Raw genomic sequence first — 19633 nt, forward strand, 5'->3', positions numbered from 1 at the left:
ATGTATTTCATTTTACACTTGTGGGTCTGACAAAAATTAGGTGAAATATTTCAGAACATTTAAGAAAAGATCTGCTGTAGCGCAGCACAGAACTGAACCATTTTTTAAACTATTTGATTTTAAAAATTTATTGCTTTTATCTGAAGCAATACAGGTCAAAACACTTTAAAAAAAAGCAACTGTTTGACAAAGTATATGTGTAGAGAAAACATTCTATTATTCCAAAAAAATAACATAATAATATATTGAATTCAAAGGCAAAAATAAATGCTAGGAATGACCTATTTTACACATTTATCAGGGAAAAATTTTCCACCCCTTGATGATATGTCCATAACATGTACGCATCTTGGTTGTAAAGCTACAGGAATGTTGAAATTAAACACATCATATAATTTACAAACTAGCGGACTCCACTAAAAATAAGAATTTAAAGTGAACAATATTTACACGATTTGCACACGCTGTTCAATTTTGTTACATAGCATATTCGTGCAGTGATCATAATCATACATCACATACATATAAACTGTGAATAACAAACTCTTGACGTAAACGATTGCAAATGAACTGGCTAGGGGTTTATAAAAATATATAATTTCATATATGTATCACATCTCATTATAGATAATATTTATGTAACACCTCGGGAAAACTCAAATCATTAAAAAACACATTAATAAAGTATAGCGAAGAAAACATAGGTTTAATTTCTCTGGGCGATCATGAACTAATCATGATTATTTTCCCCCATAAAAGATCATTAATTTTTATTTACACGATTCTGTTCACAATGTTTCGGTGACGTCCATATCAGACACATCTGATACCTGTGAATTTGAATTAACACCGTTAACCATTGTATCAAGTTTCTTCAGAAAATCCACTTCTGGCTCATCCGACGGACAAACAAGAATTGTATTCACTGGACTTTTCTTTTTATTCGAAGTATCTGGAACTGGAATAATTTTTTCTTCTTCGTCTGCACTGTCGTTGTTTTCGATTTTTGAAGGAATAGCTTCCGGTGAGATATCTTTCGTGTCACTTGTACTGTCAGTCATGTTTGAAGATCTGTCATCCTCGCTGCACTCTTCTTTGACGGGCAGAGCTTCCGTTTGTGGCTTTTCATTTTCAGTTGAAAGATCTTCCAAGTCGGCAACAGGGAGTGTAACATCAGAAGCAGCGTCGCTGCAAGTTGATTCTGTCGATTTATGTACTTCCTTGTTTGACGATATCGTGTAGTGAGTTTCACTGTTGTCATCAGAGTTTTCAACTTTGATTTTCATGATTAAACTGGACTTGGTTGAGCTTTTCTCACTACCACTATTGCTATCCGACTCTTTCTTTGTTGGATCTGGTTTCGAACAAGTCAGTTTTTTAATGTCTTTCTTCTTGGAATTCATTTTAAAATTTTTATCGAGCAAACTTCTAATTTTATTCTGAGAGAATATGTCAGTCAATACCACTTTTGGATTTTTTATAGCTATCATTGCAGCCGAAGTAGTTGTTTTTGTCGATGCATCACTTTTGCTACTTGACATAGCTTTACCTGGTACGGTGAACCTTGTTTTACATCTATACGGAGATTCTGTGTCATCCGACGAAACGCCCTTGAAATAGACTTCGTCACTATCTTCAACTTTAGGAATGAATCTATCACGAAGTTTCTCTCCAACTCCTTTGTCTGCAAAAAGTAGTTTTTTGGTCCCATTCAAAGTATAATGAACCTCAAAAGTTTTGTAGTGCATGAATGCTTCAGGATGGTAGAGGCTAACTTGCTGGGCATGAGATTTTATGTGATCACGCAAGAATGCCGAACCCATTGATCTGTAGTCACAGTGTGGACACTGATATCCCTCTTTCTGATAATGACGGTTTTGATGGCTTTGCACGGCATCTTTACGGGACTGAGAATAAGGACACCTGTCACAGAGGAACAGGACCTTCTTTTCTTCTGTGACAGTGGTTTCTGTTGTTGATGATGTAACACTTTCACTGTTGGTTGGCTGTGATGAGGTTGCTGCAGCTGTTTCGCTTGAAGCAGCAGCAGAAGCCAAGCTTTCTGACTTATGATCAACAGCCTGTAATATATCCAACAGACTACTGCTATCAACTTGAGGTCTGGAATCGATAACTCTCTGTTCAAATGATCCAGCATTGATATGCACGACCCTATGCTTTGATAAGTTTGCTGCAAAGCGGACAGAATAATCGCATATATCACACATAAAACGGTAGTTTTTCCCATGTAGGCTAACATGCCGTTCGAAGCGATCATTCTTGTTGAATTGTGCAGGACATTTTGGACACTGCATCACTCTGCCCGTACGCTTGACAGGTGAGGTGGATGGGTATTTAGCATGGGTTTCTGAATGAATAGATAGGTTCGCAGATGTTGTGACAGCATAATTGCACTGAGAGCACTTGAATGCTCCTGAACTGCCATGCAGTGTGGAATGATATGCCAACACAGCAGCTTTAGAGAACATAGAGGGGCAGCGACTGCATTTGTGCAGCCGCTTCTGGAATTCTTTTGGCTTTGCCATAGACATCTTCAAGTCTGCAACTTCTAAGAGCAGCATTTGGTCCACTTTCTTTTCTTTGGACACACCATTTTCTTGCAGATCAGAAGGTTCCAGAAACTCAGAAGCCTTGTCATAATCTGAATTCACCGGAGGACCAAATGAAGCATCTCTTTTCGACACGTACGCAAGAGTGTGCACTTGCAGATGCTTATGAAGGTGAGGTTTGTGTTTGGCTCTGTAATCACAGTGAGGACATGGAAAAGGCAACGAAGAACCATGGAATGTTTTGTGAATATAAAGATCAGATGAACTTTTAAAGACTGCGGGGCATCTCATGCAGAAATAACTGAATACCTTTTTCCTAGGTGTTGGATCGTCATCAGTTCTTTGAATGATATCGGGATGGATGTTCTGTACTTGTTCGTCCTCGCTCTGGTGGATTTTCATATGGTTGGTGAGACTGCCCTGGCCAAGGCATTTGTAGTTACATAAACTGCATATATATTTACCGTCACCAGGAGGTTCACAATGCATCTTCTCGTGGACTCTAACATTTGCTCTTTTCTTGTTCATCATTGGACAGAAACGACACTTGAACATTTTTGTAAGCATGCCGCCCTTTTGAACTAACACAACTGATATCTGACCGTTTTCGTCGATCAAGTTATTTTTGAATGCAGGTTGCGTAACGAAGTCTTCATTCATCGAGCGGTTTTGGGCCTCTTCCTTTTCCTTGTTGTGAACTTTCATGTGTTGTGTCAAAAGATGTTGCATAGAGGCCCAATACGAACACAAGTTGCATTTAAACGGTGCAGCATTATTAGGTCTGTGAAATTGTTTGTGATATAGATATTGCGTACGATTGTCTGTTTTGTATGGACAGTTTTCACAATTGTGTCTTTTGAGTTTTGGAGGTTCAATGGTTGGTACCTCTGGCGCATTAAGTTGATCAAAACTTATTGATATAAACTCTTCTTCCTCGTCGTCATTATCATCATTACCACCACCACCACCGCCCACATCTTTCTCTATAAAGTTTTGTTCATGATTCTGCTGGTTTTCAATTCTGTTGGGCATTCTGAATTCATCGTCATTCCATAAATTGTTTTGATCATGATCTATTTCATCTTGCTCATATGCGATTTCTCCAGCATCTTCTTGTGCCGATGGTGGTTCATGTAATTTCATGTGCCTAACAAGTGTTTTTTTGAACTTCACAAAATATGGACAATGTAGACATTGATAAATAGCGCCATCTCTAGGCTTATGCTGTTTCATATGAAATTTGATGTAGACTTCCTTTTCACATTTATAAGGGCACATTGTGCAGTTGAACTGAGCGGATCTGTTCACAGATGATGTAATTCCAACTTTGTTATCAGTCTTTACTGATGTTATTCGTATTACAAATCCCTCTTGGCTATAGGAAATCCTGTCTTCAACATCATTCATATATCCATTGTGTGCATCTTTTACATGTCGAACAACTACGTGACGCCAATTTGAGGCGAAGCCACAGACTCTGCATCTAAATGGTCGAACTCCTGTGTGGACTGATAAATGTCCGATTACACCCTTTCTTGAAGCGTGCTTGAAATTGCAATGTTTACATAGGTAGAATTTGAAGGCACTGTCACCACCATTCAAGTTGGAAGGATTCTGGAAATTATTTTCGTTCACAGGAAATTCAGATTCTTCCATATGATCATTTGAGAATGGCAAGTCAGGGGTAACTATGATATTTACTGGTCCATTGTCGGCATTCAAGTTATCATTTCTGGTTGATGAGTCATCTTTAGAAACGCTCGCTTCAGAAGGAGTATTGGAACGTTTAACACCCCGAGAAACAGCCTGAGGCTGATTGTCAGAGTCTGGAACTGATGACTGTGGAGGTACCACAGGCTGAGACTTTTCCACTTTAAGGTACTTCTCGTACTTCTCATAATTTCTTTTTCCTGTTTCATCAGTCAGCAGAACACAGGCATTACTGTGTTCTTTGTCCTTCCGCAGACGTATATGCTTGGTGATGTCCCATTCCCAGTTAGAACGATAACCACACTGAGAGCACATGAAGGGCTTTTTGTTGTAGTGCTGTACTATATGCACATGAAAGCGTGAAGGTGTGGTAGTGTTAAATGAACAAAATGGACAAAAGTATTTCCTAGCTGATGGAACAGACTCTACAGTCTGGCTTTTAGCTGAATCATTCTCGTCATCAGACACTAGAACTTCTGGTTGAGTGTTGGAGAAATCGTTTGAACTGTTTTCTTGATCACATTCATCAGCCACCACCTCTACTTCCTCTTCTTCATCATCTTTACACTGATCCGATTCAACATGTGATCCCGAATGAGACATTTCAGGCGAATGGGAATCGGATCCTTTGGTGGTGGTAGATAAGTCCAGAGGTCCGTCTTCATCATTTTCAACTTTTATTTCCAAAGGCATATCCAATTCATCGTCGACTGTCTGCCACTCCTCGTTCATAACAGTTTCAGTAACCTTCTCCTCTGGCTCTTTTCTTTCTTTTGGTGTGAGTAAAGCTGCTTTGATTTTCATCAAGCTCATTCCATGATGCCTCATCAAATGACGAGTGAGATCGCCTTTCCACTTGCTGTGGTAACTGCACTTGGTGCAACTGAAAGGTTTCTCATCACTGTGCACCCTCTTATGCTTTTCCATTTCCGAAATCCACTTTGTTTTGTAGCCGCAAAATTTGCACGTAGGCAGATATTTTTTCTTTGATACATCAATATTTTTACCATCACCAGCTGAAGAAGAATGCGGCTGTGACTTCATATGAGAACTAGGTTCTCTAGCAGTTTGGATAGGTTTCGGTAATATAGGCATATATCTTGGTGTAGTATTTGTACCTCTCAGTAGACTAGATAGCACAGATTGTTTTGGTTTAGCAGCAGGTGGTTGTTTTGGTTTAGGAGGAAGCGAAGAACGACTAACAGTTTTATTTTCAGGAATGGTGAGCTCAACAGATGGATTGGGAGCAGGGGCTGTTTTAGGCTGAGATCGTCTGCGGGATGGTTTAATGAGCTCGTATGCTGCAGCAATTTTCTTTGCTTCTGGATTATCTTTGTGAACCCGATACAAATGCTTTATCAGCCAGGCTACATGTTCAAACTTCATCCCGCACAATGGGCATGAGTGTCTTTTGTTAGCATTTTTATGATTCTCTTCATGTTTCTTCATTTCAAATGACCAGGTAGTAGTATAATCACATTCTGTACATCGTAGCAGTTTCCTATTCTTAGGATCTTGGACATCATTACGATTAGCTTTCATGATATTCTGTTTCCATATGGGTAAGGATCTTTTCTTAGGTGCAGGTGGTGGTGCAGGCGCACTCTCCTTTGCGAACTCCTCAAACTCGAATGCCTGATCTTCTAGTTCGTAAGATTCACTTTCACAGTTGTTTTCCCATTCATACTCTTGACTGTCAATAACTAATTGACCAGGATCATCATCATCGTCATCTTCATCAATCATGTCACCTTCCATATCTTCTTCAAACATGTCATTATCTTCATCAGCGATGGAGTTGTGATGATTAGAGACATGCATTTTCAAGGACTGTTTAGTATGAGTGACAAAATTACAGAGGATGCAACTAAATTCGCCATCTCCTCCCACATGATTCTTCATGTGACGATCCATGTTCCATTTGTAAGCAGATTTAAAGTGACAAAACTCACATTTCATTTTAGGTAGATTATGGTATTTCATGTGTTTTGTGTAACGAGCTTTCTCGTGCGTGACATAGCCACAAGTCAAGCACCTGAAGAATTTCCTTTTTAGATGAACAGTCTTTTCATGGTGCATTAGGAGGAATTTGTTGCTTGTCTGATAAGAACAAGCATTACATTTCAGAGTGTTTTGCCTCTTTGACTTAGTCACAAAAGTAGTATTGTTCTGTTGTGGTTCTGGGAGGCGAAACAAAGATCCCTGAGCAGAAGGAACTGATTGCGTTTTTGCTTGAACTTTTGGCAAAAAGATCTTCTCTTTGCTCTCAGCTTGTCTCGGCTTTGGTCTAGGTACAGTTTGAGATCTGAAGCATTCTGGCAGTTTCTGGCGGTGAACTAAATTGTAATGCCTCTGCAACTTTTGAATATGTTTCGAAGCATAAATACACAGTGTACATTCATGAACATTCATCCTGATTTTGTGAACGTCTCGCTGATGGTACAGAAATTCTCTGGGATCACCAGTAAGAAGACCACATAAATCACAACAGTAACTGCGTCGAACTTTAAGCGGGCTCAGGTTCCCAGATGGTGAATGCAATGAAGCCATGGTAGCAGTGCTAGTATTTGGATTCACAAGAACGTTATTATTTGAATTTGTAAAACTGGTATCACTTTCAAAAAGGCCATTCAATGGTAAAGAAAAATGAACAGATTCTGTACCATCTTCGGCATCCCCTGGATTTGGTTCTCCACCACAGTCTTCATTCGGTTTTATTTGGTTCTCTCCAGCAGCTTGACTCTGACCTGGTGATGTCTCATCATCGGCTGTGCTGATTCTTTCACTTTGGTAGCGCTCCGGATGCTTCGACTTGACGTGAGCGACCAATTCTTGAGGGCTGTTGGCAAAGAAACCACACACTTGACAAGTTGTAAGCTTACTCATTCCATGAAGACCACGTTTATGTCTATACCAATTAGCAGGATAGCGAGTGATGAAAGGACACAGAGGACATTTATACACTTTGTCTGAATGAGCGACAGCCACATGCCTGGACAGCATGCGCCGATTGCTCCCTACATATTCACAAGTTTCACAGGGATATCTTCCTAAACCAGGCATATTGCATGCTCTTCTTATACAGATGCAAAAAACACGGCAACAAACTTAATGGGAAACATGCATTTCCCCCACACTCTGGAAACTGAGAAGAAGAAAAATAAAATCAAACTTTTTTTTTGGACACACACCAAGATATTTTCATGCAAACACCAACATGCAAATTATCCATGACATTCATTCGTGGAGTATTTATTAGACTGTGTTCATTGCAGTGCCATTCTCTTCCAAAATTTATATATCAAAATTTTTCCTAGCAGATCCAAAATTCCCAGGAAAGTGTGGAGTCAATTGAGATGTGTTCTAGACCGAGCCCTGACAAAGCCCAGGAAAATAGAAAATTGCTGGCACCGAAAGTTTTCAATAAGTTATTGTTAAATTGGAGTCCAAGGATGATAAAAATTTGTTTGATTTCCCGATAGTACATTTTATACCATGAGAAGCGGTCACAAATCCTGAAAAGGTAAAAAAAACCATTATTTAGGATCCTTTTTTTTAGAACAAAATCATGATTGGCTTCGAAGAAATTTGACTGGTGTCTAAATCATTTTACAATTAGCCAAGTCCTGTTCAATCAAGATACAGAGCCCTATGAATTTAGTCAATGTTAGTGTAAATAACAACAGTGAAATATGTCGGTGTAAATAATGTCTGATAGATGGCAGCACCTATAACGTATGTTATACTCTGATCAGTGTACTGTTTGTTCTCATTCCTCTTGTAACCATCCTTGTGCATAGCTGCCAACTTTTGAAAATGAAAATTCGGGAGATTTTCGCGCACACCCGTATTTTATGCTAAAACCACTCCCTAATAAATACAATAGGGATTTTTCCAAATAAAATAGGGATTTTCCAAATATAAAAGTTAGAGCGTAGGGAATAAAATCCCTACTCAAAAACTGAAGTCAAATTAAAATAGGGATTTTACACACATAAAAGTTAAACCCTTGGGAATAAAATTCCTACGCAAAAAACAAGTGAAATTGGAGGCCAAAACTTCATTGATGTAAAAATAAATATTCTGTTCAATCAGAAACGCTGTGAACAAACATTCTGAGCGAATGACCCCAAAATCATTGGAAGATGAAGGAAAAAAAACACCGTCAATTTTTGAAGAACACTGACTTTTTGTGACACTTGCTTGATGTTTTTTTTTCATTTCACGAGTGATGATGGCAGTCTTTCCATGACCGATGTTTATGTCCGTAACACAACTTGTACAAAAAGGAAAAGTCGGCCCTCTTCTGGAACGTTTGATGAAAGGAAATTCATCGGAATAAGTATCTTTAAAATTGATTAAATATGTTTTTGCTTATCAGTATTCGTGTTTTGTTATATCGCACGTTATAACAAAAGAAATTTTGACCACATGCGCGTGACTATAATCTTCAATTATTATCCAGGACTATTGGCTGCTAAGTCATTTCCCTGCACGATAAGACAAACAACTTTCTTGTTACCATCAGAGGGTTTGTAAAACTTCCTTAAAAAGGGAATTTCCCCATTTACGACGTGTGACGTCATTTCGAAAGGGAAAAAAAGATGCCCCACAAGAAATTCCTTAAGGATTGTTTTCATAAGCCGGGATTTTTTTTTAATGAAGTAGGGAATTTTAAGGGACAATTAGGGATTTTTGTGATTTTCGTAAAAATTCGGGAGATTTAAGAACTTTTCGGGATGTCGAGCGATGAAGGTAAAATTCGGGAGATTCCCGAAAAATTCGGGAGACTTGGCAGCTATGCTTGTGTGTGTTGTGTAGTTTGTAGTAATGTGTGTTTCTGTAATAAAACCATATATCGTAATTGATCCACGGACTCATCCTAATAGTCAAAGCATTTAGCATGTACCTAATAGGTAGCATAAAGCAAAGCTGGGCAAAACACAAAAAAATCTAGGTGCCATAACAATTTTTTAGGCACCAAAAAAAAGTTTTTACCTGAAGAATGAGTTGTAAAATAATGCTTCTTTTGAAATTTTCAGGGCATGGTGACCCTCTTTCTCATGTCGACAGATATACTACTGCAAATTCAAAACATTATAGGCCGCTTTCAGCCCGCAATTTAGTAACTATACAAAGAAAATTTTAAGTGCCAATACCAGTTTTTTTGGTCACCATGGCAATCTTGTGCCTGGGATTTTTCCAGTTCTTGTATAACGTATCATCTTTACCACAGACTGAAATACTCTCAGGCTGCGCTCATAGTGGGACGAAGAGGTACGAGTAACAAGAATTGCGACTAGGAAGAAAAAATTGAAAAAGGGTGGAGGAATGTATGTCCACACACCCTAATAAAGGAAGAGGAGGATAGAGAAAATGACTGGAGGGGTTCTGAAATGTAAGGGTGTGATGATCCCTCCACAGAAGCCTCCCATTTTTAAATAGGGAAAGAAAGAAGGGAGGAGAAAACGGGCCAATCAGAAGATAGCAAAAAACCAGCAGACTGAAGGGAAAACAAGCATATTTGTTCAAGTCGCACACCTCGTTGAGTGGCCTCGTTCTTGAGTATGTGCAGTGCAGAACAAAATATAATTTTTTTTCGTCGCTAGTCTCTATAACACACTCCGTATCTCTTGATCACCCCACTATGTGCGCGACATCAAGCTTTCACTCCAACTGCCAAGTTAGTACTGGATCTTCTCGGAGCAGAATGTACCAAAAAAAAAAAACAACAATAAAAACAATTGTGATGTACGTTGCTGAACAATCTTAAGAAAATAAATAAGGAAAAAGATCTTCTGTGTAGAAAACTTTGTAATGGAAATTTTTACAGCAGAATATTTCCAGTCACCTGAAGGCCTGTTGAAGAACAATGTAAAATATTCTGCTTTGGAGGATCTTATACAGATTTAATTTCATTTAAAATGATTATTAAAATTTATTTTATTACCTATATGGTAAAACTTAAATTGTCCAATCTTTGTTTCTATCAAGCTCTTTGTTAACAGAGAGAGAACAGTTTCCTTGGCAAAGAATTTTTTTCTTCGGTGATGAGGAAATTATCACAGAAAAGCAGTTTCTTTCTTCCTTCCAAACAGAGCACAACTCCGGTCTATCGCCATCAATATGGGCAATTACTATCTAGTCTGTTGTGCCGCAAGTGTAAGTACCTAACATTCCGAGTTCATATATAGTGTTGTGGTTGATTTTTCAGTGCTGCCACATATATTTCAGAAGTGAAGTTGTAATGATTGAATTACATTTGTACCGTTTGTAGGTCTGTTGCTCTCTGTAGTGAGACTTTTTGAAGGGGAGATTGGCTTGCATTCGTGGTGAATTCTCTTACCAACAGGGACTTGACACATTGGAAAATAAACTGGTTGCTGGAAAAATTTTATAGGAGCTAAACATTTTTCTTCCTAGAAAAAAAACAGGTCCAAAATGTTTCTATTTTACCAGGCCATAGTGAACCCACCCCCTTCCATGCTACTACAATTAAACCACACATGCATCTATTCGACATTCCTCCGCGGAATTTCTAACGAATTGGTACATGTTGGAATGTGCGTGCACGTGTAGTGAACCTGAAGTGAAGTTTGTTTCTGTGTAATGTTTCTTATGTGTGGTGCTGTCATCTTGCCATCGATTTTTCTAATTATGAGCAGGCTTCGAAATCATTGGTGGTCCACTGATCTGAGACCACTGAATAAGCAATCGGACCACAGAGGAAAAAAATTATGGTGGTCTGCGGGAACAGTAGCAAAAAACTTTGTACCTCTCACCACAGTGATACATTGATCACTGAAGAATCTCCTACGAGAGAATCACTGACCCTAAGTAGACTTTTATGGCTTTTTGCATCCCCTTGGTGATATATCACTCTTCTAAATGCTAATATATTTGAGAAAATTATGTATTATTATTTAGAACAGATTTCATTTAGCGGGCCAGTAATGATGTCTGTGGACCAGTAGGTTCTTGTAGCGCCCAAGTGGCACACTGGTAAGATGCTCATTTTCCACTATGAAGGTTACTGTCAAGGTCCACAGGTTCGAATCCAGGTATAAACGTCAGAATCAAGTTTGAAAGTTAGTTCAGAAGCAAATGTCAGAAGCAACCTACTGAGCTTGGGCTACCACCGATGAATGGAGCCTTCATTTCTCCCCCAGCTCCACTGGTTGGAAATACCCGTATGGCGATATATGACCTGAGTTGGTGTGCAGTAAAGTAGTAGGTTCTCATATTCACTAGCCCGTGGGACCAGTGACTTATCTTTCCATTCTAACACTGTAAGAGTGAAGTGTAATGATTGTATCTTTGTAGCCATGCTGCTGGCTGTGGCGAGACTTTTTAATGGGGAGGTCGGCCCGCATTTGCACCTTGAAGTTACTGTGGTGACGGTGGGGTTTCAAACTAGAGTCCTTGTGATGCAAGTCTGTCACTATGACCACTCATCCACCTCAGCAGCACCCCTTCCATGCTGGATGATACGCTGATATAAATTCCAAAATTTTGTGCACTTCAATTTAGTTACCCCTGCATATAGAAAATGTAGGAAGCCAATACCAATTCTCTAGTGCCCATGGCAACCTGGCACCTGGAATCTGGCAAGCCCTGCTTACCAATGAAGACATTAACGATAAGCATAACTGCCAACTTTGGAGAATGAGAATTAGAGAGGTTTTCCCACATATCCAAATTTTTCACAAAAATAAATATGCAAGAGATGTGTTTTTGAAAAACAATGTAGAGATTTTTCATTAAAAACACATATAATTATAGGGATTTTCTCAGTTTGCAGAAACAGCACATCATGCAAACCATTGTAGATTAGTGCCAACCCGCAAGTCATCGCCAACCAGTAAGTTAAATGACCTGTAATTACTGCTCTCAAATCAAATCACACCAACAAAAAAAATCAGCATTGGGCCTGGAACCAGACATACAGTCAAAGCACACACACACAGATACATGTCATCTCACCAAGTTTAGATGTCATAAAGCCAAACTGACACTGCTGTTTGGTGAATTTTGTCTCCACACCACCTCCCAAAAATATTTTTGTTAGATTAAAAACAAAAGCAAGTCTTTTTTTGGAGTAAATTCTTTGAAAATAGTTTTTTTGCTCCAAAAGTATGGGTTTTTTTACAATCACAGTTTAAATTCGGGAGATAAGAATTTTTCGGGTGTCTGAGAGATGGAGTAGAAATTTGGAAGCCTCCACGAAAATACGGGAGACCTGGCAGGTTAAAGAGGAGAAGAGATCACAAGTTCACTCTACATATGAGTTGAATAGTGATACCTCGGCTAAAAAAGACGATTCATTTATTACCCAAAATCTTAGTAAGCGGAAACATGATCTTCCATAGGCTTCGACAGAAAATTGTTGGATTCGTTCCCAGTTCTGCCTTAATATACTTGTATTTATAATGTGACCATATGACCTGTATTTGTGGAACATTCCCATATATAATTTTGGCCACTACAACTTTTTTTTTTTATGAAATGCCGATTGTATTTTTTTGTTTTCAATGAGAGTAGCCCTCTTTTTTTTCACTTTTGATTTTTCCACAATTTTAGCTATAGTTTACAACTTTACTTGCATTTGACAATTTTTTGGTGATAATTAGCGATATCCCCGATGTACCCAGAGATTTTCCGTATTTTTTATAAAAAATATGGTTTAGCCTAGGTATTTATCGTGTTGTATGTGTGTATTGATATTTTTCCTACTGAAACACCTTTCACGGGCCAGATGGAATCTCTTAGTGGGCCTGAGGTTATTACACCCCTGAAATGAATGGCGGTAACACTGATTTTCTATTTTTGGCTGGTGTCAGATACATTCTGCTTTGGGGGGGGGGGGGGGGAATCGCCATGGTGACCTGGGATTTATCAAGCCCTGGTCACCAAAGCAGAACATTTTGCATTGTTCTGCAGCGAATTCTGTGCTGACTGAAAATGTTCTGCAGTAAAAATTCCTTTACAATGTTTTTATGCAGAATTTGTTTCTCCAAATTTTCCCATAGCAACACTGATTATTCTGCTACATTCATTACTGTTTTTGGCATATTCTGCTTCGGGGGGGGGGGGGGGAAGTGGATAATATGGGTTTTGCCCTAAACAGATTTTCCCCTCGCAGTAAATTTTGTTTCTGAAAATGTGTAGGAAAATGGCAGTGCAATTTCTCTTAGTACACTCAAAATTGTTCACAAACAAGAAAGAAAATGTATATGTAGTATGGTTAGTGTATTTTACAACATGCAAAAAAAAGAAGAAAAACAAAATAGAAATATATACCCACCGAATTCAGAACATATCTTTTCCAGGGAAGCAGATATAAAATGATATCATATAATCACAGTTGATTCGAGAAACCTGCGTAGAAAGCACGTAACTTTTAGGCAAACGAAAGTAAGCAGAAAAATGAATTTAACATGACACTTGCATTGCATGAAAATTTGAAACTATTTCATTAATTGAAATTCATTCTGTGAAATGAAGGAGAAAAAACAAACACTGGTGACTAATTTTCAATATCATGGTACGCACTTCCCTGTTACAGCAGTCTTGGTGAGAAAGGGGGAATTGTGGTTCATTTGATAATTACAATAATGTCCACAACAGATGGTGCCACCATAATAACAAAAAACCTTTGACATAATTTTTCCCAATTAAAACCTCTAAAAACCCAAAGAAAATAAAAAGAACAAAACGACAACTAACTCACTTTTAGTGAATTTTTCAGTCTGGTCAGTTTTATTACTTTACATGGAGCAGGGCGAGAGGTTTTCTTTCTCTGCCTTTAAACCTTTTTTATTTCGGAGGAGTGTCGTTTTTCTGCCAGAGGCGATTTTGCCATAGGAATCAGCATTGAGTGTTGTTTGTGCATTTTCATTTCTGAATGGAAGAGGCGAGGCCCTCTCCCTCGCAACTTCAGAATACAGCATTAGCTGGGGAGCAAACAACTGTGTTCTTAAAACGGACATTGCAGTTTTGTTCTCCTAGAGTGGTTTTCAGATTGCTTTAGATAATATGAAAAAGACAATCTGCCCTGCTTAGGGGTAACTTAGGTTATTGTATTCTGGAAATTTTGACAGCAATTGGTCAAAGCATGTGAAAAAACAGTGTAAGGGTACAAAACAGTGAAGGAAAAAAACTATTGATTAGAAACAAACCAAGACCCCTTCCTCACCAATGCTCTAGATGCCAAAAAAATGTTTACCCGAAGGAAAAGGTCCAATACATAATGCTTCGTTTGACTTTTTCACGGAATAGCGATCCTAGAGATGTGAGGTGAGAATATTCTCGGAGAACGAGAATATTCTCCTGGATGTAAAAATTGGAGAATAATCGAGAATATTCATTATTCTTTTAAATAATTTAAATTTTTTTTACTAATTTTGTTTATATTGTGAAATATAAATCAGTTTTCATTGCCTGAAACATTTACAACAAAACAATTTTTGGTACTCCCCAATGACAACTTTTAGTTCGAGAATATTCTCAGAATATTCTCCAGGTCATGATGAGGTGCCTGTGTGGCATGGTGGTAAGATGCTCGTCTACCGTCGTGAAGGTTGTTGTCAGGGTCCCGGGTTCGAACCCAAGGGAGGATATAGATAAGATATTTTCCCTAACGAACTCGAGGCGACCACCGATAGACAGCACCTTCACTTCCAACCCATCTCACTAATGGCAGTAAATTGCAATATAGCGATATGGCCAGAGTTTGTGTTTGGTGAAGTAGTAGGTCATGACGAGAGGTTTTAAAAGTTTGGTTGTAAAGATTTTAGAAACCTTTAGATTAAAACCTTAAAAAATTATTTTAAAATTAGATTAAATTTTCAGAAATAAGTTTGAAACAAAAGAAATTAAATCAAAGTTGATTGATAAAGGAAGCTATTCTTATATAATCACCTTCATTCTAAGATACAGAACTGTTGTTTTCTTCAATGCACATACACTTAAATTCTGTATCACTCACATTTCTTTAAAAGTTGTGCAACTCAACCCTGTTGGTTTAATTTTCCTGCTTTCAAACTTTAATATTGTGGTTTACGAACTTCAATATTCCCATCTTCTTGACGGGAACAGAGAATATTCTCTCAAAGGACTACTATTATAAAATATACTAGAAGAATATTCTTATCGAAAATACTAATTATTCTCAAGTTATTTATCAAGATTATTTATTATAACAGGCCTACATGTTATTACATATATTCTTGCTAATACTCGCTGGAAAGATTTCAGTAACTGAAGAATGGAAGGACTATTATTAGTAACTTCAGAATAATTATTTTCTATAAGAATATTCTCTAGTAATTTATGAAAGTAGTCCTTCCAGAGAATGTTCTCAAAGATATTATATGTAACTATATTATAAATAACAGGAGAATATTCTCATCAAGAACTTATAAGAATATTCTCCAAAAGATTATTCTCGAGAATTTTACATGTCTAAGCGACCCTTTTTCATACGTTGGCAAATATGATGCTTTAAATTCCAAAAATTTTTGCTGCTCTTGGTCTGCAATTTAGTAACTACACAAAGAAAATTTTAGGTGCCAATACCCAATTTTTAGTTGCCTTAGTGACCTGGCACCTGATTTTGTTCGTCCAGCCCTGTATTAAACCACACATGTAACTAAACATTCTTTTGGAGAATTTCTAATGAATCAGTACATGCTGGAAAATATTTGCATGGAGCTCTTATACATGTGTCTCATGTGTGTATTTATGGTACGTATCATGTTGAATCATGCACTTTTCATTTATTTGCACATCCAGAAGTGCTGCTACAGTCCTCCAAGCACAAGATGAAAGACTAGGCTACAATGAGACGATTGTTTTCTTTTCAAACAATTGTGCGTCAAGATTCCCTTCTCATTAACTGAGTTTTCGTGTTTGACTTGTAGTAAAGAATAAAATCATCTTACATGACATCACACAGCGTAGCCAATTATCATCTCTTTTGTGGAGGACTATACCTATCCTCCCAGTCTGAAGAAAAAAAGCAGATGCCAGAGTTTGCATGTTTTGGAAGTATCATGATGCAGGGCAACGTTTGCCTTGTGTGAGGCAACTTTCTTATGCTTGTGGACATGCCCATCCCATATTATTTTTATCCGATGAACAAACCTGTTTTATAACTCCCCAAATAAATTTCAAGTACAAAGTAATTAAAATGGGACTAATCATATTTTCTGGTGCAGTGGAAGCTTTGATAACTGGATCTTTCCATACAACAGTGTTAAAAAAAATTGGTTGCACGCAGGAATGTGCTGTGTGTGTATGCATGGCCATGTGGTATTCATGTCCTCAGAATTATGCTTGACTTGAGTTAAGACTTGTGCTGCCATCTGTCTTTTCTGTTCTGAAGTGAAATTGGCACATGTTTGAATTCTTCACCTCGTTTAAGATCTACGCAAGGTTTTAATGTTGAAGGTCTGCCAACTCTCTGCACAGACTTTTGTAAATGTGAGACTGGCTCTATCTTATGTTACTTAACAATGATCGAGTCTACATTACCTCTACAAACTACTATCTTCTCAATTTTAATTTGAATTCATGTCTAATCTATAGCTAATGTTTGTGTAATGCAACATCTCTCTATGGAGAATATACAAAATTTTTTTACACTGGTTTAAATCACCCACATTTTAGATATTTTCTAATCCAGCAAACCCATAAGAGATTCTAATGTATGTAGTGTTTAAAATATCAAATGTAAAAACTGCAGTTATAATGTCGATTCCATCTCATCACAAATTAAAATGCAATATAATTAATATTAATTAACATTTAATAAAATTGATATATTCAACTGCACAAACAAAGTAATATCGTAAACAAAAATTCACAAAATCTCGCAAAAAAAAAAAAAACTGAGCAAATAAATTCATAATCAGGGAAAATCAATCACAAAAAAATAATCACGAAACATTATAAATTGATCAAACAAAAAAATTCAAGGAAAAAAAAACGCATCTTTAATCATGAACAAACTTAATAATTATTTATTCACTCTATTCATGAATTATAATCATTATCTTTGTACTATTATCATTCAAGAGGAATAATCAAAATCATTCATGACAATTCAAAATTAATCAATAAACACCGGAAATGCTACAAAAAATCAAAGTCAAAACATAAATACGATTTAAAACCTCAAAAGAGCAGCGGCATCTACACGAGAACTACAGAAGCTCCCTCTATTCACCGCCCACTCCCTTCGCCCCCACTCCCCGATTCAACAATTAAATGAAATATTCCCTCACTAAATAAAAACGCACGCACGCACACACACAATACAGAGAAAGAGAGGAAAAAGCACCATCTCTTCCCTCCACGCCACCATTTCCCGGTTTACAAGAAATCCGCACAGATTCATACCGGGGAGAGGACACCCAACAATACAAAAAAAACCTCCATCCCTCTCCTATTGTTTCCAAGAACTCACCTCTTCCACCACTGTTTCACAGTTCCAATTGTTGACGACGACGCGATCCCGGCTATGGCTTCCTACGAAATTTCTTGCAGAAAGAGATAGATAGAGAGAGAGAGCGAGCGCACTCTCTCTCTCACACACAACACAACGACCGACACGACACACGGCGAAGAAAGGACTCGGCAGCAGCTAACTCAGCCAAGCAAGCACAACATAGGAGAGTGGAAAGGAAGGCCACACCACCACATCATTCTCCATCACGTGACATGGTCGACTTGGATACTATCGTTTCTTTCCACCTGCTGGCACCTCCTGGAGCAGAGAAAAAAACTGATCAATGCCCACCCGACGCAGAAATTTTGCAATCCGTCCTAGTCGATTCTTACTCTCCAACACTACCATATACCCAGACTTTACATTTCTCTCCCCTCCCCCCGGTCGTAATTACTATTAACAATCGGATGAGACTTACCACGAACAACCAAACCACAGCGATTATGAGAGAAATTCCAATGTTCTAGATTGGAATAAAGGTCTTCGTGGAAGAGAGAGAGAAGAGAGGGAAAGAACGATAAAAAAAAAAAAATGGCAGCAGCCAGCCAGCCAGAGCAAGCAACCAACACTCACCGACGACGTCGACGACGACAAACAATCTGGCTGCTTTTGAAACCGGCGCAACCACTCTCCTGGGCTGCTGATAGCAGCAGCAGCGGATGCTGCAAGAAAGGCAAATGCAAGCAGCAGCAATGGCGCTCTCGCCGCTGCTTGCTACATCTACTGCACCAACAACAAAACTCTCTTGTGAACTGGCTTGTGCGTTTTTTTTTTCCTTCTTCTCTTTTATCTCTTTGCAATCCGTGGCTGATGTCCGTCCATTGAAATCCAACTCGTATTATTATAATGTGATGACTTCAGCGGCGTAAACATCGACAGCAACGACAGACAGTGAATGTCGTCCAAATTTTGTCCATTTTTATTTTCTGATGTGGGCGAAAGAGAGGTTTTTTTTTTTTTGCCCATGACTGGATGGCTCAGACATAAAATTACTCCATTGATTCAACATGAAAAAAACATAAACACCAACAAAAACATTTACATACACCAACACAATGCATTTAAAATTTCACTCTCTTAATTTTCCTTAATTCCTTGCTCAATCAACTTAGTGGATTAAGTGATCGATCCGAGACCTCCAGTCATATACCCATGGCCTCCCCACAAGGGTGGGGCTGACAGGGCTCCAGATTGGGACTGTTATCATTTTTTTGTTTTTTCACACTATAAATTCACCATAGAAAGGGCCCGCGAAAGATCCCAGCCTAGGAGTCCTCACATAGGATGTGGGGTGGGGGGGCTATGTTTACACCCTTTGGACATACCATTTGTTAGCACTCGAATAATTACGAATATATACGTACGTTAATTATTTTAATCCCATACCCAATATATGAACTGGTTTGCATTTTTCTTTCTTCCCTTTTTCTCTCTCTCTTTGCAATCCGTGGTGGCTGAGATCCGTTCATTGAAATCCAACTCGTATTATTATAATGTGATGACTTCAGTGGTGTAAACATCCACAACAACGACAGACAGGGAAAATGTCAAAGTTTTCCCAAATTTTTATTTTTGATGTGGAGGGAGAAGAGATTCTTCTCCAATGATTGGATGACTCAGGCATCAAATTACTCCATTGATTAATTCAACACGAAAATTACCAAGGAGGGGGCATTTATAATTTCACTCTCTTATAATTTTCATTCATCCCTTGCGCAATCGACGTACCACTAATGATCGACCCGAGATCTCAAGTCGTGCATCCTTTGGACACGCCATTTGTCGATATACAAACAATTATGAGCACATGCAGTGGCGGATTAAAGTCGGCCAAGGCCCCAGG

General features: G+C 38.2%; 1 protein-coding gene across 7 annotated transcripts in view; it reads right to left on the reverse strand.

The window, feature by feature from the left end:
* CSN3 (COP9 signalosome subunit 3) overlaps positions 1-18450 on the reverse strand; it is a 53887-nt gene extending 35437 nt beyond the window's left edge. The window contains exons 1-4 of one of the 7 annotated variants that reach the window (XM_089233658.1): positions 18364-18450; positions 13585-13658; positions 6944-7119; positions 655-6840 (exon numbers count right to left, since the gene is read on the reverse strand). In XM_089233658.1, the coding sequence (XP_089089784.1) occupies positions 789-6830 (6042 nt within the window). In that variant the 5' untranslated portion in view covers positions 6831-6840; positions 6944-7119; positions 13585-13658; positions 18364-18450 and the 3' untranslated portion in view covers positions 655-788. Of the gene's footprint in view, positions 1-654; positions 7426-13584; positions 13659-17748; positions 17918-18208 lie in introns of those variants that run through there. The other 6 variants (XM_089233648.1, XM_089233638.1, XM_089233628.1 and 3 more) reach the window with 6 other exon arrangements.
* Between the last annotated feature and the right edge of the window lie 1183 nt (positions 18451-19633).

The sequence above is a fragment of the Pholcus phalangioides genome, unplaced genomic scaffold, assembly GCF_987345545.1.
Source record: "Pholcus phalangioides strain wild (caught in Gottingen) unplaced genomic scaffold, Ppha-v1.0 ptg000001l_1, whole genome shotgun sequence".
NCBI classification, from domain to species: Eukaryota; Metazoa; Arthropoda; class Arachnida; order Araneae; family Pholcidae; genus Pholcus; species Pholcus phalangioides.